Genomic DNA, 19,538 nt, shown 5'->3' with positions numbered 1-19,538 from the left:
GTCAAATTTGAACCCAGGACCCAGGTCTCTGGACCTGGTGCTCCATTCACTGATCCACCTAGCCAATCCTGGATTATAAATATATAGCCTCTTTTCTATATGTGTAGCAGTGTGCCCATCTTGGAATTATTGGAGGAAGCCAAAAGCTCCCCATGTTATAATGATCCACAAATTGTGGGTGGGCGGCTGTCGGTGTGGGAGAGAGACAGAGGGAGAGACAGAGGTAAAGAGAGAGGGAGGGAAGAAGGGAAGAAAGAAAAGAGAGGGGAAGGGAGAGAAAGGGAAGAATTCTTGAAAAAAAAAAACATGGTTAGTGCTTAGTCACATTGATATATTTGATAAGAATTCAAATGAAAAGAAAACCAAAAAAAAAGCTTCTTGGTAGCCAGCAAGTCATTTTTTTCTTAAAAGGAGGGCAGTTGAGGTCATCAAGTCAATAAGCACTTACTAAGTGCTGACCATGTACCAGACTCCAAATTGATGGATCAAAGGAAAGGGCCACAAGGATAGAGTGATCCTCCTTCTGAATGGAAAAAGAAATCCAGTTCCAAGTGGTGGAGAGAGAACCAGCTAGATTTTTTTGTTTTGCTTCTGAAACATCTCCTACCCATATCATGAAGGTTAATAAATAACAGAATCCTTACATGGGCTTTCCCCAGTCCTGCACCCATACAGATTCCATTTTGTTTGTGATAAGATTTGCTCCCATGGTCAGTCAGCACTGCAAATCAACGTGCATGAGGCTGGTTAGTACAGCCATTTAGACCTTCCCTGGATGCCCCCAAATCTTGGGAAGGTAATCAAGAACATTGCCCATGATCCTTGATTTTATAGCAAGCTGTCATCTTAAGGCCCTGCCCCAGGAGGAAATTTCAGAAAGTCCTGATGACATGGAACTAAACTGCTTTGGGGCATAAGTTTTTAATAAAGCCTAGAGCTCTCCCAGACCCCCAGGTCCAAGAAGTTTTCTTTTTTTTTTTTTTAATTTTTTTATCATTCTGCTGATCTTTATCACATTTGTCATTTTGAAAAATGAACAGACAGCATTCCTACAAAGTTCAAAAGTCCTAGCACACACTGCCCAGTCATCGTGGTCAGAGGGCTAAACACTTTCCAGGCTTTGGGGACAGATTTTATTCCCTCTGAAGCTGGGGTGCCAGCAATACCCACAGCTCACAGGATCTCAGAGTTAGTCAGAGTTAGAAGGAACCTCAATCCTATTACCTGAACTTTGAGGCTAGTAAAAGAAGGAAGGAAGGAAGGAAGGAAGGAAGGAAGGAAGGAAGGAAGGAAGGAAGGAAGGAAGGAAGGAAGATAGAGAAGGAGGGAGGGAGGAAGGAAGGTAGGTAGGCAGGTCAGAATAACTGAGGACGAATCAGTGAGAGGTAAACAGAAGAAACCAAAGGTAAGAAGAAATGGAACCTAGGATAGATTGTCAGGACTCTAGATGGTATTCCCTATTTGAGCTAATCTATTATAGGATTTTTTTAAATTCCCATTTTCTCCCAGTTGTTACCTGCAAGCTATTATAATCTCCTAATGGTGAGGGCCAGAGCCAGATCAAAGACAATGGAGGACTTAGAGATGCTGTGAATGGTTGTCCAACCAGGCTTCCCTCATAAGTTATCATTATATTTATTCAGTTAATTCAGTTTAATTTAGCAAACATTTATTAAGTAGCAGTGGCAAGAGATCTTTGATTCAAATCTGGCCTCAGACACTTCCTAGCTGGACAAGCCACTTAACCCCAGTTGCCTAGCCCTGACCACTCTTCTTCCTTAGAAGGGATACTTTCCTTTCTATGACAGAAGGTCAGGATTTGAAAAAAAAAAGTAGCAGTAGATACCAGTACTAAAACTGGGGATACAAAAATTAAAATTGAGAAAGTCCCTGCCCTCAAAGAGATTATAGCCTAATCATCAGCAAGCATTTATTAAGAACCTGCTATTACTGGGCCAGGAATCAGGGATACACGTAATCATGAAACAATCTGTATTCTCAAGGAGCTTATGTTCTAACAGATAAAGTGCTCTGGGGTCATTTGAGGGGGAGAGAAATCACATCTACTGGGAGAGAATGCAATAAAAAGGTAGGAAATCAGGAGTGACAGCCGAGCTATGATTTCAAAGAAGAGAACTTCCATCCCTTCTGCCCTTGGCTGCTTAGAATCCTCAGCCTCCATCAGGGCTCAGCCCTAGCACCACCTTCTACATTGTCTTTCCCAATGCATCTATCCTTATTGGTGTCCTCCCTCCCTCTCCACCCCTTTACTTTGTGTTTACTTCTCTGTGTATACCCCCAATAGAAAAGAAGCTCCTTGAGCACAGGGTCTGGTTGGGTTGTTTGGGGGTTTTGCTTTCTGGGGGGGGGGGGTGTTGTTTTTTTGGTTTATGATTTGAGTTCCGAGGAACCAGCATCCCAGTCTCAGAGATGGAAGGGGCACCACGACACATCAAGTCCAGCCAGCATCCCAACAGAAATCCCCTCTAAAACATGCCTGGCAAGGGGCTGTCTGGAGCCTGGAGCCCAGACCGCTTTTGGACTCCTCCCCATTCCTACTTTCACCAGATGGAGCCAAGCAAAATAAGTCGAATCCTTCTTCCACATGGAGGAATCCTTCCTCCAGCTTAGCAAGTCTTTCAAACACCCAGAATGTACCCAGAAAGTACCCAGAATGGAATACAGTGCTTTGGCTGTGGTATGACTTGAGTAGAATATAGCAGGACTCAGACCCATAGAACCATTGCTTTAGAGGTGGAAAAAGCCTTGGAAGGCCATCAGATCTGATGCTCCCCATTTTAGAGATGGGTACACCATAATCCAGAGGGCAGAAGTGAATTGCCGTCGCATAAGCATGTGAAACCGACCCTTTCAAACTCCGGTCTCTCTGACCACAAGTCCAGCCACTATACTACCTAGTCACTCCCATGTTTCTCCCAGTGCAAACTAAAAAAATTAATTTTTTAATTACTATTTCATATTGTTGGGTCATATTGAGATTGAATCTATTTAGAAGTTATTTGCTTTCTAGAACGACCACATCTTTTTTTTTAAGCCTTTATCTTCTGACTTAGTATCAATTCTAAGAAAGAAGAGCAACAAGGGCTAGGCAATCAGGATTAAGTGATTTGCCCAGGGTCACACAGCTAGGATGTGTCTGAGGCCACATTCAAATCCAGGTCCTTCCAACTGCCCTGTGCTACCTAGCTGACCCACCAGATCTTTTTCAAAGAAATTGCTTTCTAGAGACGCACCCTCTGTCTTATATTTGTAATTTTGGGGTTTTTTATCCTATGCTTAAGAATAATTTATATTTATCCCTATTATATTTCATTTAGAAAAGGACTGATTCAATCTCATAACTTGTGGTCTTTTGTGAGCCTGATTTTTTCATCTATCCTGTTACCTATCCCACCCATTTGCAGATTTTATAAAGATGCCATCTATGCCTTTACTCGTGTCATTGAGATACATGGTAACAACACTGGGCCAAGCATCCCAGAGTACTTCTTTAGAGGTCTCCTTCCAAGCTTATACACACCTGCTATGTAGAGAATCCCAAAAGTGCAGTTTTAAGCTTTAACAGTTTAAAATTATACCAAAGACTTTTGAAAAACCCAATATAAATGAATGTGAACTGCTAACACTATTATAAAACATTTAAATAATAATACAAGTTTTCAGCTGAGGGACAGATCATTGTGGAAAGAAATCATTAGGGAAGGCTCCATAAAGGAAGTGAACTCATCTCTGGCAGTAAAAGAAATTTGATAGTTGGCTCAAAAGTGATTTTTTTTTAAATTTTGCCACAGCAGCTTGCAAAGATTTTCTAATAAGGCGTAAAGGAGTTGCCTAAAAGTTTAATTGTTATTGTTTTAAGTTCATAATAAAGTACATATTGTAAAAAAAAAGAGAGAAGTGACCATTGCAGTTTCAACACAAAGGTATTCCGTGATAAGTAGGATGCAACCACCAACCTTTCCAGGTGGGAATAGGGGTGAGGAATTCTCTGCCGAGGCTTAAGCCACAAGGCCCCAGGGATTACAATGAAATCAGGTCCTGTTACAGTGAAAGATGTCCCTCTTGAGCCACCAGCAGTAAGATTGGTTTTCTATTATTATTTCTATTCAAGCATCCAGGATGACCTCTGTTCAGTCATTTATGCTTTCTTGTCCAGTTCCTCTAGGGACTAGTAGCAAGATAGCTGGCTAGGATTGTGGTGGGTGAAAGATTAAATGACTGAGGAAATAAAGGTTTGATCTTCTGAGCATTTATATTTATTCAGCCATGCATGCCAGTTGTCTAACAAATAAAGACCAGGTCCCTTTCTCAGCTTCAGGCTGGACCCCAAATACAGAGAGAAACAAACTTGTATACATTAAATCTAAATAATCAAATAAGACCAATTAATTAAAAGGAAACAATACATCTTAAATTATCTGATTTCTAATTTGATTAAGGATTAAGGAGGGGTAGAGATAACAGGCACAATCCCTTGAATTTAGAAAAAGAGGTGTTCTATTCCCCCCAAGTGTCTAGAAAGAACCTAAGGCACTTGGAAACAATAACTGATGGATCAGTAGAGGACCAGTTTTCAGATAAGACATATATGAGTTGCTTGGAATGTATAATTGTGAGAAAACTCTTTGTATCAAAATTTGGGTCTGACTATTTCTGGTCAGCATAACGCAAGGTTAAGGGTCTCTAAATAGCAGGTAAAGTTGGTCCAGCTTCCCAACCATGCAGGGCTAGGTTCAAACAAATATTGTTTTCTCCCAATTCCCACAATAGAATAAAGTTTTCTTACAAGACAAAAATTGTACTACACCCATAATTGAACAAAAACTAGGCTAGCTCCAGAATTAAGTCACAAGATAGAATCAGTGTGGTTCACTCAATTCCCACAATTGACCATTTGGCTGTCCTAATTCCCTCGGGATGACAGAAGAGAATGTGTCTGAGCTCATAGGATCCAGAGCCAGAAGGAAATCAAAATTCCCAGGCTAACCCTCTGATTTTATGGATGAGGAAAATGAGGCACAGAGGGCTTGTGATTTGCCCAAAGTCTAATCATGGCTTGCTAGTAATAAATAGAGGCAACATTTCAACATTATTCTGTTGTCAGGGTTAGAGTTAGCCTTTGATAAATCCACAGACTTAATTAAGCCCCAGGTAGGGGAAAGTCTGTCACCTGGAAGATAACCACAAAAAATATCATTTAGACATCTTCATTGCTACTTTCTTTATCCTGGTTTAGAAATCCACCATCTATAGCTTGAACTGTAATACAAAGAATCTGTGGTGGTTTCTTATTTGTTGAGGGAGAACTATACCATAGGATTATCTTTTATTTCTTAATATACAACCCTTTAAAAAATTCTTGGTGCATTGTTTTTTATACCTTAAGTCATTTCTGGCTCTACTTTTCCATAGAAATCTATGGGGAGGGGCGCACGTAAGTAATGAACTAAAGAATCAAATCTAACTGTATTCAGCATTTCATGTCCATAGGCTCCCACATCTCTCTCAAGATGAGAGCAGTATTTTTCAACATCTGTTCTCCAGAATCCATTTTGGTCATTGCAATTAATATTCCATCCTACTTTTAATGAGTTATGTTCCCCAAAACAGCTTTAAGTTAGGTCCACTAGTAAATCATAAATCTACTAGTAAAATCATCTTAGTGCCAAAAGGAAGCTAACAGATCATCTGGCCTAACCCCCTCATCCCTCATTTTACCGAGAAGGAAACTGAGATTAAGTGAGACCTACCAGGATACAGACGCAATTCCTCTGCCTCCAAATACAGTCTCTTTTTCCCACCCCATATTGCTTCTTCTTTGGTAGGTAAGAATCCAGATAGATAAGAGGAGAAACTAAAAATCCCATCAGTACTTTGAAAAAAAAAAAAGCAGCATAGTTCTGAAGATAAAACAAAGCTAAAATAATTGGGCCTCGTTTTCTTTTCATAAATAGAAACTTAAAAGTTCTGGGAAGGAAAGACTTAAAAAAAAACAGAATCACTAAAAGGCCACTGTGAGTTTCAAACAGTAAAATTTTAATGCCATAAGATGCTATATAAATAAATGTGAGTTGTTAAGAGCAGAAGGTAATAACATTCTTAAAGTGCTAGGCTGGGATAAAACAATGAAAAAGCTACTGTAAACAGGATTGTTAACTGCCTTAAAACACTAAAATTAGCCTGATTTGTGGGGGGAAGGGGAAGTTAATGTACTCTAAAGAAGACCCTGGAGAGTGAGCTGGGACCCAGAGACAGAGCTGACTTAGTTTCTGAGAGTATTTTGTGGGGCTGGTGGCCTTCCCTTGCTCTCAGGAAAGACAGGGCTTACCCTGGGGCTTTATCTATGGGCTGAGTTCCTGGGTGATTTAAGGACTGGATGCTATATATTTTAGACCAAGGGAAATGAGAGGTGAATAAGTACCAATCAGTCAAGAGTAGAATTCAGCTTTAAACCCTCTGAACCTTCTGAAATCAAACAGTCCAAACCACCCCCAGCCTATAGTTAGGTTGGGCCTTTACAGCAAGAGTTATTTTGTGGCCTGGACTGGCACCTGTGGACCTCTTCTCAGAATAATGTTTTTAAATGTATGGAATAAAATATATAATACTGCAAAGGAGATCAATTACGTAAAAATGTAGTTATCAAAATATTAAAGAAACAAGTTCTCTCTTTCTAGCTCTGTGACCCTGGGCAAGTCACTTAACCCCAAATTGCCTAGCCCTTATCACTCTTCTGCCTTGGAACCAATACACTGTACTGATTCTGAGACAAAAGGTCAGGGTTTTTGTTTTGTTTGAAAAGGGGGAATTGGCCCAAATAACCTCCATGTCTCTTCAAAGCTCTGATCTCTTATGATCTGTATATGACCTTGACCTCAAAAGTGGGCATAGTCCCCATACATTTGGCATTTGTTTATATCTGCTCAGCAAAAATTCACCAAGCATCTAATTCCCCATGCCTTCTCTTTGCATACTCTCAGGAATAATCAAGACAAGGTTGCTGAGGAAATATTGCAATGTAGGAGGTGGTACTTCTCTGCTCAGTTACAATTGGCTTTATCATCCTGTTACTATCCTTAAAATAGAGCGGGAAATTAAGAAGCTAACAGTGGCATTTCGATGCTTACTATCTCAAGATCCAAAATAAACCATTGAATCCCAAGGTATTAATCCCATCCTTCACACTGAAGCAGGGTGGGAATTGTACATTGAGTGCCTCCTCCAGTAGGACCACAAGTCTGATTTTGGTAGACTGACTAAATAAGCTACTTAATTTCTGTGGGCCTCAGTTTTCTGACCTTTACAATGACTAAACTACCCAAGAAGTACGAGAGAAAAGGCTGAATTGTTCTAAGAGGAGAAACCAAAAGCCTCTTCAGTAATTCAGCCTGGAATGAGAAAGGTTGAGAAAGATCATGATCAAAGACTAAAATCTCATAAAGGAGACTGGAAGGGAAATGTAGACTTAATCATCAAATTCCAGACCAAGCTTAGAAGAAATCGTTTTAGAACAAAAGTATGAGCCCTGTCACCAGCTCAAAGGCTAGACAGCATGGAAATAGAAACAACCTTTAAGGATTTGCTTTAGCATTTTTCTTCTCTATTTAGCCCATGATTCTGTGCTGCCTTAGTAGGATTCTCTCTCTTTGTGCATCTTCTCTCCCAGACTAGAGAAGAAATCCTTTTTCTGTGTAATAGCTTATATTTATATTGTGCCTTAATGTTTACAAAGCACCATGATGAATTTGTCAACAGATGGTCCAGCTCTCCCTCTGAATGCTTATGTCACTTTGGGCAAGTCATTTCACCTCTGGATGTCAGTGTTTTCATCTCTAAAATGAAGAGGTTAAACTAGATGCTCTTCTTTCCTGGCTCTAAATCCATGATCTTGTGACAAGACTCGAGTTTGAATCCTGCCTCAAACACTCAGGAGCTATGTCCCTTTCCTCTCTGTTCTGTTTCTTTCCTATAAAATGAGGAAGTTGACCACAAAGACCTCTCTGGCCCCTTCCAGGTCAAAATCTAAATCTATAGGCTGTCAGTCACATTAATAGAACTTTATCAAGTGATTTGATTTTAAGGAAGGGAGAAGAATCAAAGATGGCAACAAGGCTTCAGACCAAGTTGACTAGAACTTGGGCAGCTATGTAGTACAGTGGATAGTATACTGAAAGAAACTCAGAGAGAGCTGAATTCAGATCTGGGCTTACACACTTGTTAGCTGTGTGACTCGGGCAAGTCACTTCATCTCTGCCTCAGTTTCCTCATCTGTAAAAAAATTGTAAAGCATTTAGCACAGTTGGCTATTATTGATGGTGGGGGTGGAGTAGTCTTGGGATTCTAAACCCTGTGCTCTGACCATTGCTGCCCAATTGAGAACATCCTACAGGCAGGGTCCTGGGAGAATGAGAGTCAGGAAGTTATCTGCTAGGGGAGCTGAGAGTAGCCAAAGAAGCCACAAGAGTGTCACAGCAGGGGCTGGCTGAAGGACCCAGAATTTGTCCACTACTCAGTTTTGCCCTGAGAATCAGCCAGGCATTAGAGAGAAGAATCACCCCTCTTGGAATCTATGGCTGAGCCTGATGGAAACTGCAAAGGGAATAGGGAAAAGCCCAGGAAGCACTAGCTTGTGAGAAGGTCTGGTCCAGGATTCTTCTTCTTTTGGGACTTTTTGAATGGGAACTGCTGAGGGGAATCTCACAAGGTGAGAATCATTCTTTTTGGTTTGTGAATTGTAATGCAAAAACTACAACTGAAATGCTTCACTGAAGTCAGATTAACAGCTGAAAGCAAAGGGAAGGGGGAGGATTTTGTTGAGCAGGATGAAATTTCAGTAAATTAATAGAGGAAGTGTGTGAGTATAGAAAATGTCACTGGTTCACTAGAGCTTTTATAGTCATGAAGGGGATGAAGAGAGGTGAGGGAAGGAGGGAGGGAGACAATATGGATCATAGAACTTTGGAGGACTTGTGTGGAAATTTATTACATATAATTGATTTAAAATTGTATTTTTTTAAAGGCACTGGGAGGGACAGGAGGCTGGCAAAGGAAACACTTAAATCTGTCTTGCCCACAAAAGATCTTAAAGAAAGCCATTTGTCCTTGTAGACCCTGGCAGGCTTTTGGGGGAGGGGCGGTGTACTGTAGCATCCTGAACCACATTTGGATCTCCTTCCCTATTCCCCTTGCTCTTTTTTTTCTGCTTTATGTCTTCACTTTTCTTTTGGTTGGTTGAATTCTATTTTACAAAATGATTAATATGGAAAGATGTTTTACCCTGTTACACATGTAAAATCTATGTCAAAATCCTTGCCATCTCAGGAAGTGGGGAGAGGGGATGAGAATTTGGCTCAAATCTTTAAAAAAAAATGGTTAAAAAATTGGTGGGTTTTTTTTCCATGTAATTGAAGAAAAAAAGAAAATACTATTTTTTTAAACCTTTACCTTGTCTTAGAATGGGGTTAAATGACTTGTTTAGGGTCTCACCACTAGGAAATGTCTGAGGCCAGATTTGAACTTAGGATTTCCCATCTCTAGACCTGGCGCTCTATCCACTCCATTTATTTATTTTTTATATTTTTTAACTCTTACTTTATTAGAATCAATATTAAGTATGAGTTCCAAGGCAGAAGAGCAGTAAGGGCTAGGCAATTGGGGTTAAGTGACACAGCTAGGACATGTCTGAGGCCTGATTTGAAATCAGCATCTTCCATCTCTAAGTCTGGCCCTCTATCCACTGAGCCACTAAGCTGCCCCAAAAATCCTTTCTGGCTCTACGATCGAACCCTCCTCTCATGCTAGAAGAGACCATTATGGAGTATACGTGTGTGTGTGTGTGTGTGTGTGTGTGTGTGTGTGTGTGTGTGTCTGAGTGTGTCTGTGTAAATATGTGCATATATAGCCTGGATGGAGCTCACATCCTGATGAGGGAGATAGCATGTAAAGCACCAGGTAATATAAGACAGATGGGTGTCTGTACTGATATATAAGATATGTAACATGTCTTGCATTCCTATTGATTTACATGGCATCTCAGCATTAGAATGGAAGCTCCATGCGGCCAGGAACCATGTTTTTGCTATTATTCTTTCTGTCTCCCCCTCTTTGCACAAAGTCCAACACATAGGAAGTACTTGTCAACTGACACACTGATGATTGGCTTAAATACTGGATAACTGAGGCCAATAAATCCCCATTTGCTCCTTTAGCCCTTAGGGGCCTGATGTCTCTGGTGCTTTGCTGGTGACTCCATCCCCCCCTCTAATCCTTGGAGGAGATATGGGCATGTCCATCTTTTGATGAAGCAAAAATGAAAGTTTGAGCTTGTCAGCTAGGCCTGATTTTACGCCAACATCTGAGGACTCAGTTTAGGAGGGAATATATATATTATAGAAATATAGTTTATAATATATACACATATATTATAAAGAGAGAGCTTCTAGAGGCAGATAGTTAGCTCAGTGGATAGAGAGCCAGCCTAGAGATGGGAGGTCCTGGGTTCAATCTGGCCTCAGACAATTCCTAGCTATGTGGCCCTGGGCAAGTCACTTAAACCTCATTGCCTAACCTTTACCGCTCTTCTACCTTAGAATCAATTCTAAGATAGAAGATAAAGAGTTTGAGAGACAGGCAGACAGACAGAGACAAAGAGAGCATCTACTAGGCACCATGCTAAGTGCTTTGCAAATATTGACTGTTTTATCCTCACAACAACTCTGGAAGGTAGGTACTATTTTTACTCTCATTTTAGAGGTGAGGAAATGGAAACGAACAGAGATTAATTGATATGCCCAGGGTTATACAACTAGCCGGTGTCTGAGGCTGAATTTGAACTCAGGCCTTCCCAAGTGCAGGCCCGGCTTTCTGTCCACTGTGCCACCAGCTGCCTCACGTTTTCTTTGGGAGCTTCCAAGAATTTCTTTGCCAGCCGCATTCTGGGTTGTAAGTGATAGGGGTAGGGAGGGGGAGAGTAGACGGCCGCTTCTGAGTTACATTAGCGGAAGGAACCGTCTCCATCGCTGCATATGAGTGGGAAACCGTCGACAGTGTTTAGCATCAGTGTCTGTCGTGTGAACATCTGGTATCCATCATTGAGGCCTGTGTCTCTCCTCTGTCATATTTTATCCCCATCTGTTAGTGCTTTCTTAGCACTGTTTATATAAATCATTGCAGCATCCCAGGCAGGAGAGATGAATCATTATTACAGGCTGCTGTTTAGAGGAGAGAGGGGAGAAAGACGAGTTTAGAGCTGGGGGGAAAGGGGAAAGTCTTCAGTTATTTTTTCCTCTTCTTCAAATGTTTCTTTACTAGACTGTGTGTGGTGCTTTTTGGCATCTTAGAGGAATGGTCTATTCTGGGGATTTGGAACAATTCCTGAAGAAAGTATAAATTTGGCCAGTGGTGGTCCATTCTTGGTGGATGCTTCCTTATTAGAAAGGAAACACCCTGGAAACCAGGCCTCTGTATTCTTTTCCCTAACCTACGCTCCTCAGTCGACCTCAAGTTCTCCTAGCTCTCTACCCCACTCTCATTCTACTCTAGCCTAGCACAAAGGCCACCATACTTGTATCTCTCCAAGTTCCTAGAAGAGAAACATTTGTGTGTGTGTGTGTGTGTGTGTGTGTGTGTGTGTGTGTGTGTGTGTGTGTGTGTGTAATGGAGCTGAAAGGGAACCTTTGAAGCTCTCATTTTACAAATGAAGAAAATGGACCCAGAAAAGTTCAGTGATTTCCACAAAGCTGGTTTGATCTGGTGGGTTGTGTTTTTTTAAAAAACCAGTCGTGTTATATTACAATTACACTTTGTAGAACAAAGTACTATATAGTAAAAGGCATTTTTAATAAAGACTAACTCCAAAGTATAAAGTTTAAGTCAGGTAAGAACAAGAGGGGAAAAGAAAGCATACAGACCACCATAATCTCTGAATGGAAGAATTGAGTCCCAGATAAAACCTTAAAAGGAAAGCTGGAGGAAGGTCAGAATTTCAGTGGGGGATACTATTAAGAATTGACCTCAGGGGCAGCCGGATAAGCTCAGTGGATTGAGAGTCAGGCCCAGAGACGGGAGGTCCTAGGTTCAAATCCGGCCTCAGACACTTCCCAGCTGTGTGATCCTGGGCAGGTCACTTGACCCCCATTGCCCACCCGTACCCCTTGTCCACTTGGGAGCCAAACATAAAAGTTAAGGGTTTTTAAAAAAAAATTGACCTCAGCTAGAAAGGGCCATCAGAGGCCCGTCATGGTCGGCAGGGAATCTCAATTGTTTTTATAGACAGACTCTTCCAGGTAAGGCAGATCCCTGACTCCATTCATTTAAGGCTCCGCCCAGTCAGTCAGTCATACTGGAAGGTCACTGGCCACCTGACTCTGAGGCTTCTCCTTTTGTTCTTGTCTCTTTCCAGAAAGTTCTACTATATCACGCTGCTGAGAGACCCGGTCTCGCGATATCTGAGCGAGTGGCGTCACGTGCAGCGCGGCGCCACGTGGAAGACCTCCCTGCACATGTGTGATGGGCGGACCCCAACGCCGGAGGAGTTGCCCCCGTGCTACGAGGGTACGGACTGGTCGGGCTGCACCCTCCAGGAGTTCATGGACTGCCCCTACAACTTGGCCAACAACCGCCAGGTCCGCATGCTGGCCGACCTGAGCCTGGTGGGCTGCTACAACATGTCCTTCATCCCGGAGAACAAGCGGGCCCAGGTCCTCCTGGAGAGCGCAAAGAAGAACCTGCGGGACATGGCCTTCTTCGGCCTGACGGAATTCCAGAGGAAGACGCAGTACCTGTTTGAGAGGACTTTCAACCTGAAGTTCATCCGGCCCTTCATGCAGTACAACAGCACAAGGGCGGGAGGCGTCGAGGCCGACGGCGACACCATTCGCAGGATCGAGGAGCTCAACGACCTGGACGTGCAGCTCTACGACTACGCCAAGGACCTCTTCCAGCAGCGCTACCAGTACAAGCGGCAGCTGGAGAGGATGGAGCAGAGGATTAAAAACCGGGAGGAAAGGCTCCTCCACCGGTCCAGCGAGGCCCTTCCCAAGGAAGAGGCGGAGGAGCAGGGACGCTTGCCCACCGAAGACTACATGAGCCATATCATAGAGAAGTGGTAGCCCCGGGAGCCTTTTCTACTGGACAGCACCCAAGATTCTCACCCAGGGGGCCACGCAGTTGTGGGGGGGAGGGGGGACGCGATGGAAACCCACAAAACTTTATTTAAAAAATCCCAAGTCTGTTTAACAGAAGGTAGATGTGTCTGAAAAATACATGACGGGGCAGGGGGGCGGGAGGGAATGGGAAACGTGGCTTTTTACTGTTTCTACAAGGCCGGACATTATTGAAAAATAAATAAAGGCAAATTTTAAATGGGTCACAGCCAGCTCGTACTTAACACAGAACCACCAGGGAAGCACTCCACACCCAAAGTCTCGGACCAGGTGGCCCAGGCCCAGAAGAAGCTCGAGGTCCTTTGTTTGCATCCATGCCCTGAGCTCCAAGGCCTGTGGAAGAGAGAAAGCAGCCATAGCTTTTAGGAAAGAAAAAGAAAGTTGACAAAAAAAAAAAGTGGGCAGCTGCCGCTAAGGTTCACCCAACCACAAGGAGGAAAATAAAGATAAGGCAGGGAGGGCTCCTAGGGGGGAGGAGACATGCAGGGGATCATGTAAGGATACATACGCCATGCCAGGGGGCCCCAAACATCTTACTCACCAACCCAGAGGTCATCTTCAGAGCATAGGAGAGAGAAACCAAATCTGATTCCACAGGGACACCCATTATCTCTTCCCTTCTCTAGGAACAGCCTTAAAGCTCAAAATACCAGGGTTTTGTTTTGTTTGAATGCATCAGGCAGATTCTTCCCAGGGGCCACAGGGACCATCTCACTCCAAACTCGGAAGAGACTCTGGTCTGAGACAAACCATCACCCATGCCTTTATTACCTGTGACTGTCTGAAATTTTTAGGAGGCCAGGTATCCTTAGCCATGGAAACAATTATTTCTTTTGAATTACCTTAAATGTTTTCCCTGCAGTTGTCCTCCTTTGGCCCATCCTTGGCTTCCAAATTTTGCCTGACGACTTAACAGCCTTTTTACTTAGAGAATAATGCAATAAGAAAGCCATGGGAAAATAAATAAAAGGCTAATTTTCAGAAAGAAAAAAAAGCCACAGGAAGAAGGGAAATGACAAGTGTTGGGTCTTTGGCATGAGTCCGGCCAGCCCCAAATGCCATTGGATCATCCCCCATTCCCCCAAAGAAGGAGTCAGATTTCTTTCTCTTGCTTAAAAATCAGAATCTCCAATTGGATTTGGATGCCTGTCTAAAGGGGACCAGCAACAGATTCCTGCCCATTTCCAGCTATCTAAATCCACATTTTCCAAACCACTTGGGTATTTTTGCTACTCTACTAATCACGTATGTATTGACACAGAAACGATTTGGGGAGGGAGATCATTTTAAGTATTAGATTTAAATTAATTACTCCCTGGAACTGAACTATTATGGAAGGTAGACTATGATTAGAGGAAGGCAGTTGTATGTTCCAACGCTGGAAGCATGCCTGTGATATAGGAAAGAAAGGGGCCCTCAAAGTCTGGCCCCCTGAGCTATTTTTACATAGCAGCTCTCACCCCTCCAAGTCCAGCCAGCACCAAATCCTGCTTTTGTGTCCCTGCTTTTACTCCTGGAATCTGTGGCTTTGGAATCTCCATCCAACATCCCAACCAGCATGCCAGTATGTGGAACCAATTGACCAATGTGGAGATGTTGCTGCCTAAATGGACAGGACAGAGCAAGAATGAGGCCTCTATCCTACCCGGGATGGAAGCATCCCCTGAGTGTGCCCAACACTGTGGAAAAGACTTTATGAAAGCCCTCCCTCACGTTTGGAGATTTGCTAAAGGACTCAGGATGTGACCCCAGTCAAATCTCTGTCCCAAGCCTCAAACTCCAGTTGTTTTCACATTGCTTATTTGTCTTACAGCCTCCATAGAAAAATGGAGTGAAACCTCAGTTAACAAAAAATAAATTTCTTAAACCTCAGTTAACTACAGCTCAACTCTAGGACCCTCACTTAACCAGAATTCTTTTGTAGGATGGAGAGGAAGGAAAGGGCAATGACTGCTGTTTTCCTTTAGATGAAAGGAATGCAAACTACAAGGAAAGTGCTGGTACAAAGAAAGGACTTTACTCAAGGAAATAATTTTTAAGGGCTGTCCTGAGCTCATTTTGTATACAGCCCAGTTCCCCTACACCTTCTCTCTCTCTCTGTGTCCCTCTTTCTGTCTCTGTCTCTGTCTCTGTCTCTCTCAACATCGGCAATTTGAGTGGATGTTCAGAGCAATGTCCTTGAGGCCCTACAAGACCCTTAGTCAGGAAAGAAGGATCCCATTAAGTCGTCCACACACCTCTAAATGAGGCAGGACTAGTATTTTAGAAAATGTTCCACCCACAGAGGTTAGTACCGGAAAGAGTGAGTTTAGGGCTAATTCTTGGTGCTCAGAAGTTCAACTAACCTGAAGCCTGGAGAGTTTTACTCTCAGCCTCTTAAAATCCCTCCTCCTGTTTTAAAGGGCCATCCTCTAATGAACATTTGTTGAGCACCTCCCTAACAGATTCCAGTGTGATGCTTTGGACCCTGGTATGTCTCTGCTTTCTGATGAATACTATTTTAGAACCAATTTTCCCATCCATTAAACCCATTCATTGTCATTCCCACCCTAGTCCCTTTCCCAATCCACTGACCAAGCTCCCAAAACAGTATTACTACCCAAGTCTTCCACCTCCTTATTGTACCCCTTCCTGTGTCCTTTTTTTCTTCCTTCATTCTTCTTGCTTTCACTCACTCCCTCTTTCCTTTCTCACCTTACACTTGGTCTCCAGGTCTCCATTTTCCATTGTTTCCCTCCAGTCCTTTTTACTTCTTTCCTACTGCCATCTTTTTTTTTTTTTACTCTCTCCTTTCTTCCTGTAGTGATTCTTCAACTTCCTTCTATCTCCCTCTCTCCAAAGTTCCTGGGACCCACTCTGGTCACTCTATAAAGTAAAGCAATAGAAAGAAAGCATCAATGAAGGGATTCTCAGTCCTCCGGCACTCTAAGGTGGTCCCATGGAATAATACCCTAGCCCAGTATCAGAATCCAAAACCGAGCTTCCTCGATAGCAATCCATTCCAGTCTTCAATTAACTCAAGTGAATGTCCTCTTCCCTCTCAGCCTGAGATAAAGCCTTCATTCTATAGCAGATCCAGTCATTGGAGGTTTCAACCCTTCAACCAGATGGTCCAGAAATGCTTTCAAGGTCCCGGGGGTATCCCCAGCCCTGAAGAAGCCCCAGACCCCCCTTGCTTCACAAAAGTCTCCAACACTAGACAAGGCTTGGAATTTTCATGCTCTCTAGGTACACACCAAGCACCCCTTGTTTCTTGGAAACAAGGCAGAGTTTCCAGAGTGGGTTGTGACAACAGTCCATGGAGTGGAATCAAAATATGATAGTGATATTTAGCTATTTCGGGTACTTTCACATCTATTAGGTGATCCTCGTGACACTCCTGTGAAGATGGTATTTTTAATCCTCTTTTGATAGATGATACAATTGAGGGAGGCCTTCAGAAATTTTTAGGGAGTGGCCCAGGGTCAAACAGTCAGACAGGACCTCCCCAAAAGAGTTGGGAGGAAGAAGAAGGAGAACAAGCCTCGATCTCCAGGGGGTGTTAGAAAGGACCTGACTTTCACTAAGATATCTAGGTAAAAAAAATCACTGAAGAGAAGGGGATAGCTTTTTTTTTCTCCTAGTTTGATTTCTTGCTTTAGTACAACATGTCCTGGTATCAGGACTTTATTGTCCTTTATTTATAAGAGGAATCAGATGGGATGGGTTCCTGGCTTCCATGCCCTGACAAAAACAGTCAGTTCACTGGGGGCATCGGGAGGCTTGCCTTTCTGGCCCACTTCTGCCAGCCTAATTAAAAATGCACATCAGAAGCTGGATATGTCACACAGACAGAGATGATTGGGTGGGTGCTGATTACATGCCGGGGGGGATTATGTGCTTGGGGGTGCATGGCATATGCAAGAAATTAAGGTAATTCTGTGAGTGAATTTAGAAGAGTTGGCCCTTCTAAATGGCTAACCAGTAATCAGTGGTTTAGCTTTGAAAATCTTCATGGAGAATTGCTCTAATCAAAATGGTCAGCTGTGGTTTTGGAAGAGTGACAGAATCTCTCACCAAGATTAGTGTGGGCTGTAGAGGCCCACTCATGCTTTACACTTGGTGTTACTCCCACATTCAGGGAGGAACCTTCTTTGCCAGGCCCACTGGCCAGGGTACGGATGTGGAAGGCTTCATCCGCGTCGCTCTCTTGCAATCCTCTTTGCACCAAGCCTGGCACTCCCTCGAAGGACTGAATCAAGAGACCTGTACTCTGAAAGGCTGATCTTTGAAAAGAGTGCTGGAAGCACGTGATTTGTTTTGTACATATTGAAATATGTTTTAACTTATTTTTAATTGCCCTTAAAGTGGTGATTTTTCTGTTTCTTCATTCGCATTTGGAAATTTAAAAAAAAAAAAAAAGGCTTCTTACTCTTTCTGTCACCACCATTTCGGGTGCCCGTGAGGCAGAGCATACCGGCGACTGCCAATGACCGTCCTCGAGTTTTTAGTTCATGCTGTTGGCTTTTGATTGAAGTCATCACCTGTACTTCCTCTCCCTTCAGCGTCATCTAAGAAACATAAGGGATGATCCAACGGAAAAGGGGAGTTCCTCCTTTCAGTCCCCCTTTCTGATGACTTTACCTGCCAGGGAATTCATGGGGCAAGGAGGATGCTGAGAGGGCAAACTCAAAAACCCAGTAAGTTAAAAAGTCAGTCCCAGACCCAGGACCAGCATAGGCCCAGAAGACCTAACTGCTCCCCTAGAGCTAAGCAAAAGGAAAGCCAGGGTTTTCTGAGCAATGAGTCTGTGACATTTTCTGAAACTAAAACTGTTTAACTTGAGCCCAGTAACATTTAAAGCTTTTATTTATTTATAGCTTCTTAAGAAAGAAAGAAAGAAAGAAAGAAAGAAAGAAAGAAAGAAAGAAAGAAAGAAAGAAAGAAAGAAAGAAAGAAAGAAAGAAAGAAAGAAAGAAAGAAAGAAAATAAAAAAAGAAAAAGTTGTGTTCATTAAAAAGGAATTGTTTGGTTACTTGTATAAGAAAATGGTTCAACAACAACAAAAAAATAATCTAATTGTTTTTGTCTAGGTCAAGAATGAATGTTAGCAAATGAAATAAATCTTCAAATTGAATCCTGGCTGTGGTGTCCTCTGTCAGTCCTCTTGTGTTACAGCCAAAATGCTCAGGAGCTGGCTACTCCACCAACAACATACAACATTTGCCAGCACATTTTAGGTTGGGATTTGCAAGACCAGCATTCTCGAGGCTGTATCTTTCAGCGTATGGTTTAGTCAGCTGTCAACACCTGGGCAATGATACCCCAGATGGAGGCCGAGGGTCCAAACAGATAGTTTTCCCCTTCCGTCTGATTAACAGAGAGAATTTAGCACTTTCCCTTTCAATAGTCCTATTTCAAGATTAAAATGTAAAGCATAACATTGACGAATCCTTAATTATTGTATTCAACGCTATCTCTGATTACACTGTCCCCCGCTTCCCCCCATTGCCCTCTGGTTGTAGGATGCAAGTATCTGACTCCTCAGAGCATTGCAAAAGTAGAATGTGCTTCTTGGAATCTCTTAAAAGAGGGGTACCTAATTCAGCCAATCCCAGCACGTTTCTGTCATCTGATTTATCCAGGGACTCGAAGCACTTCAGTCACTACCAACCTGATTAACTAGGTTGTTTGTCCCTAGTTTCTATTTTTGAATGAATGATTGGTTGGTTCTACAACTCACTCAAAGAAGCAGAGAACATCCTTGTGAGCTTTAGTCACTGGGTTTGGGGAGTCTGAAACTCCCTTCTGTACTCTCCTTCCCTCCCACCCACTCACCCAGCTTAACTCTTGTCATCTTCCAACAAATCCATTGGAATTCATTTGGTGAAATCCAAAGTGCCAAATCAAGCCATCAACCATATTTATTAAGCCCCTAGTATGTGCTGGAAAGCTCTCCAATGTATACAAATTCTCCTTTTTGAATATCATCTCCAGAGCAGCTCAAGCAAAATCCAAGTGGCTCAGTTCATAGTGAGATCAGGAAATCAATATTTTGTATTTCAAATACATGCTGATACAGTTAAACAAAACAGAAAAGGCCTTCTCCATCCCAAAAGCAAAGAAAAAAAAAAAAAGAAAGAAAATCAAACCTTCCTTCTCAAAAGAACAGGGCTTTCCCTCTGAGAAGCGGGGCTTGATTTTCTTGTTTGTCACCCCATCACCCTAAAGTCAGAAACCAAAGAGTGCCAGGTAAAAAGTCTTTCCCGACTTTCTTTATCATGTGGAGATATGGAAGCTTCTGCAGGTGTCCCTTTCACACCCAGAGCCCATCAAATCTCTCCAGGAAACCTTTTCACTCAGAAGGGAACCCCA

General features: G+C 42.6%; 1 protein-coding gene across 1 annotated transcript in view; it reads left to right on the top strand.

The window, feature by feature from the left end:
* Positions 1-13,554, top strand: part of HS6ST1 (heparan sulfate 6-O-sulfotransferase 1) — a 306,683-nt gene extending 293,129 nt beyond the window's left edge. The window contains exon 2 of the mRNA XM_044669978.1: positions 12,422-13,554. Coding sequence (XP_044525913.1) covers positions 12,422-13,130 — 709 coding nt within the window. The 3' untranslated portion in view covers positions 13,131-13,554. The remainder of the gene's footprint in view (positions 1-12,421) is intronic.
* Positions 13,555-19,538: the final 5,984 nt, after the last annotated feature.

This window comes from Gracilinanus agilis, chromosome 3 (genome assembly GCF_016433145.1).
Source record: "Gracilinanus agilis isolate LMUSP501 chromosome 3, AgileGrace, whole genome shotgun sequence".
NCBI lineage: Eukaryota > Metazoa > Chordata > Mammalia > Didelphimorphia > Didelphidae > Gracilinanus > Gracilinanus agilis.
The sequence above is the reverse complement of the archived record's forward strand: the minus strand, read 5'-3'. Positions and strand labels throughout refer to the sequence as shown.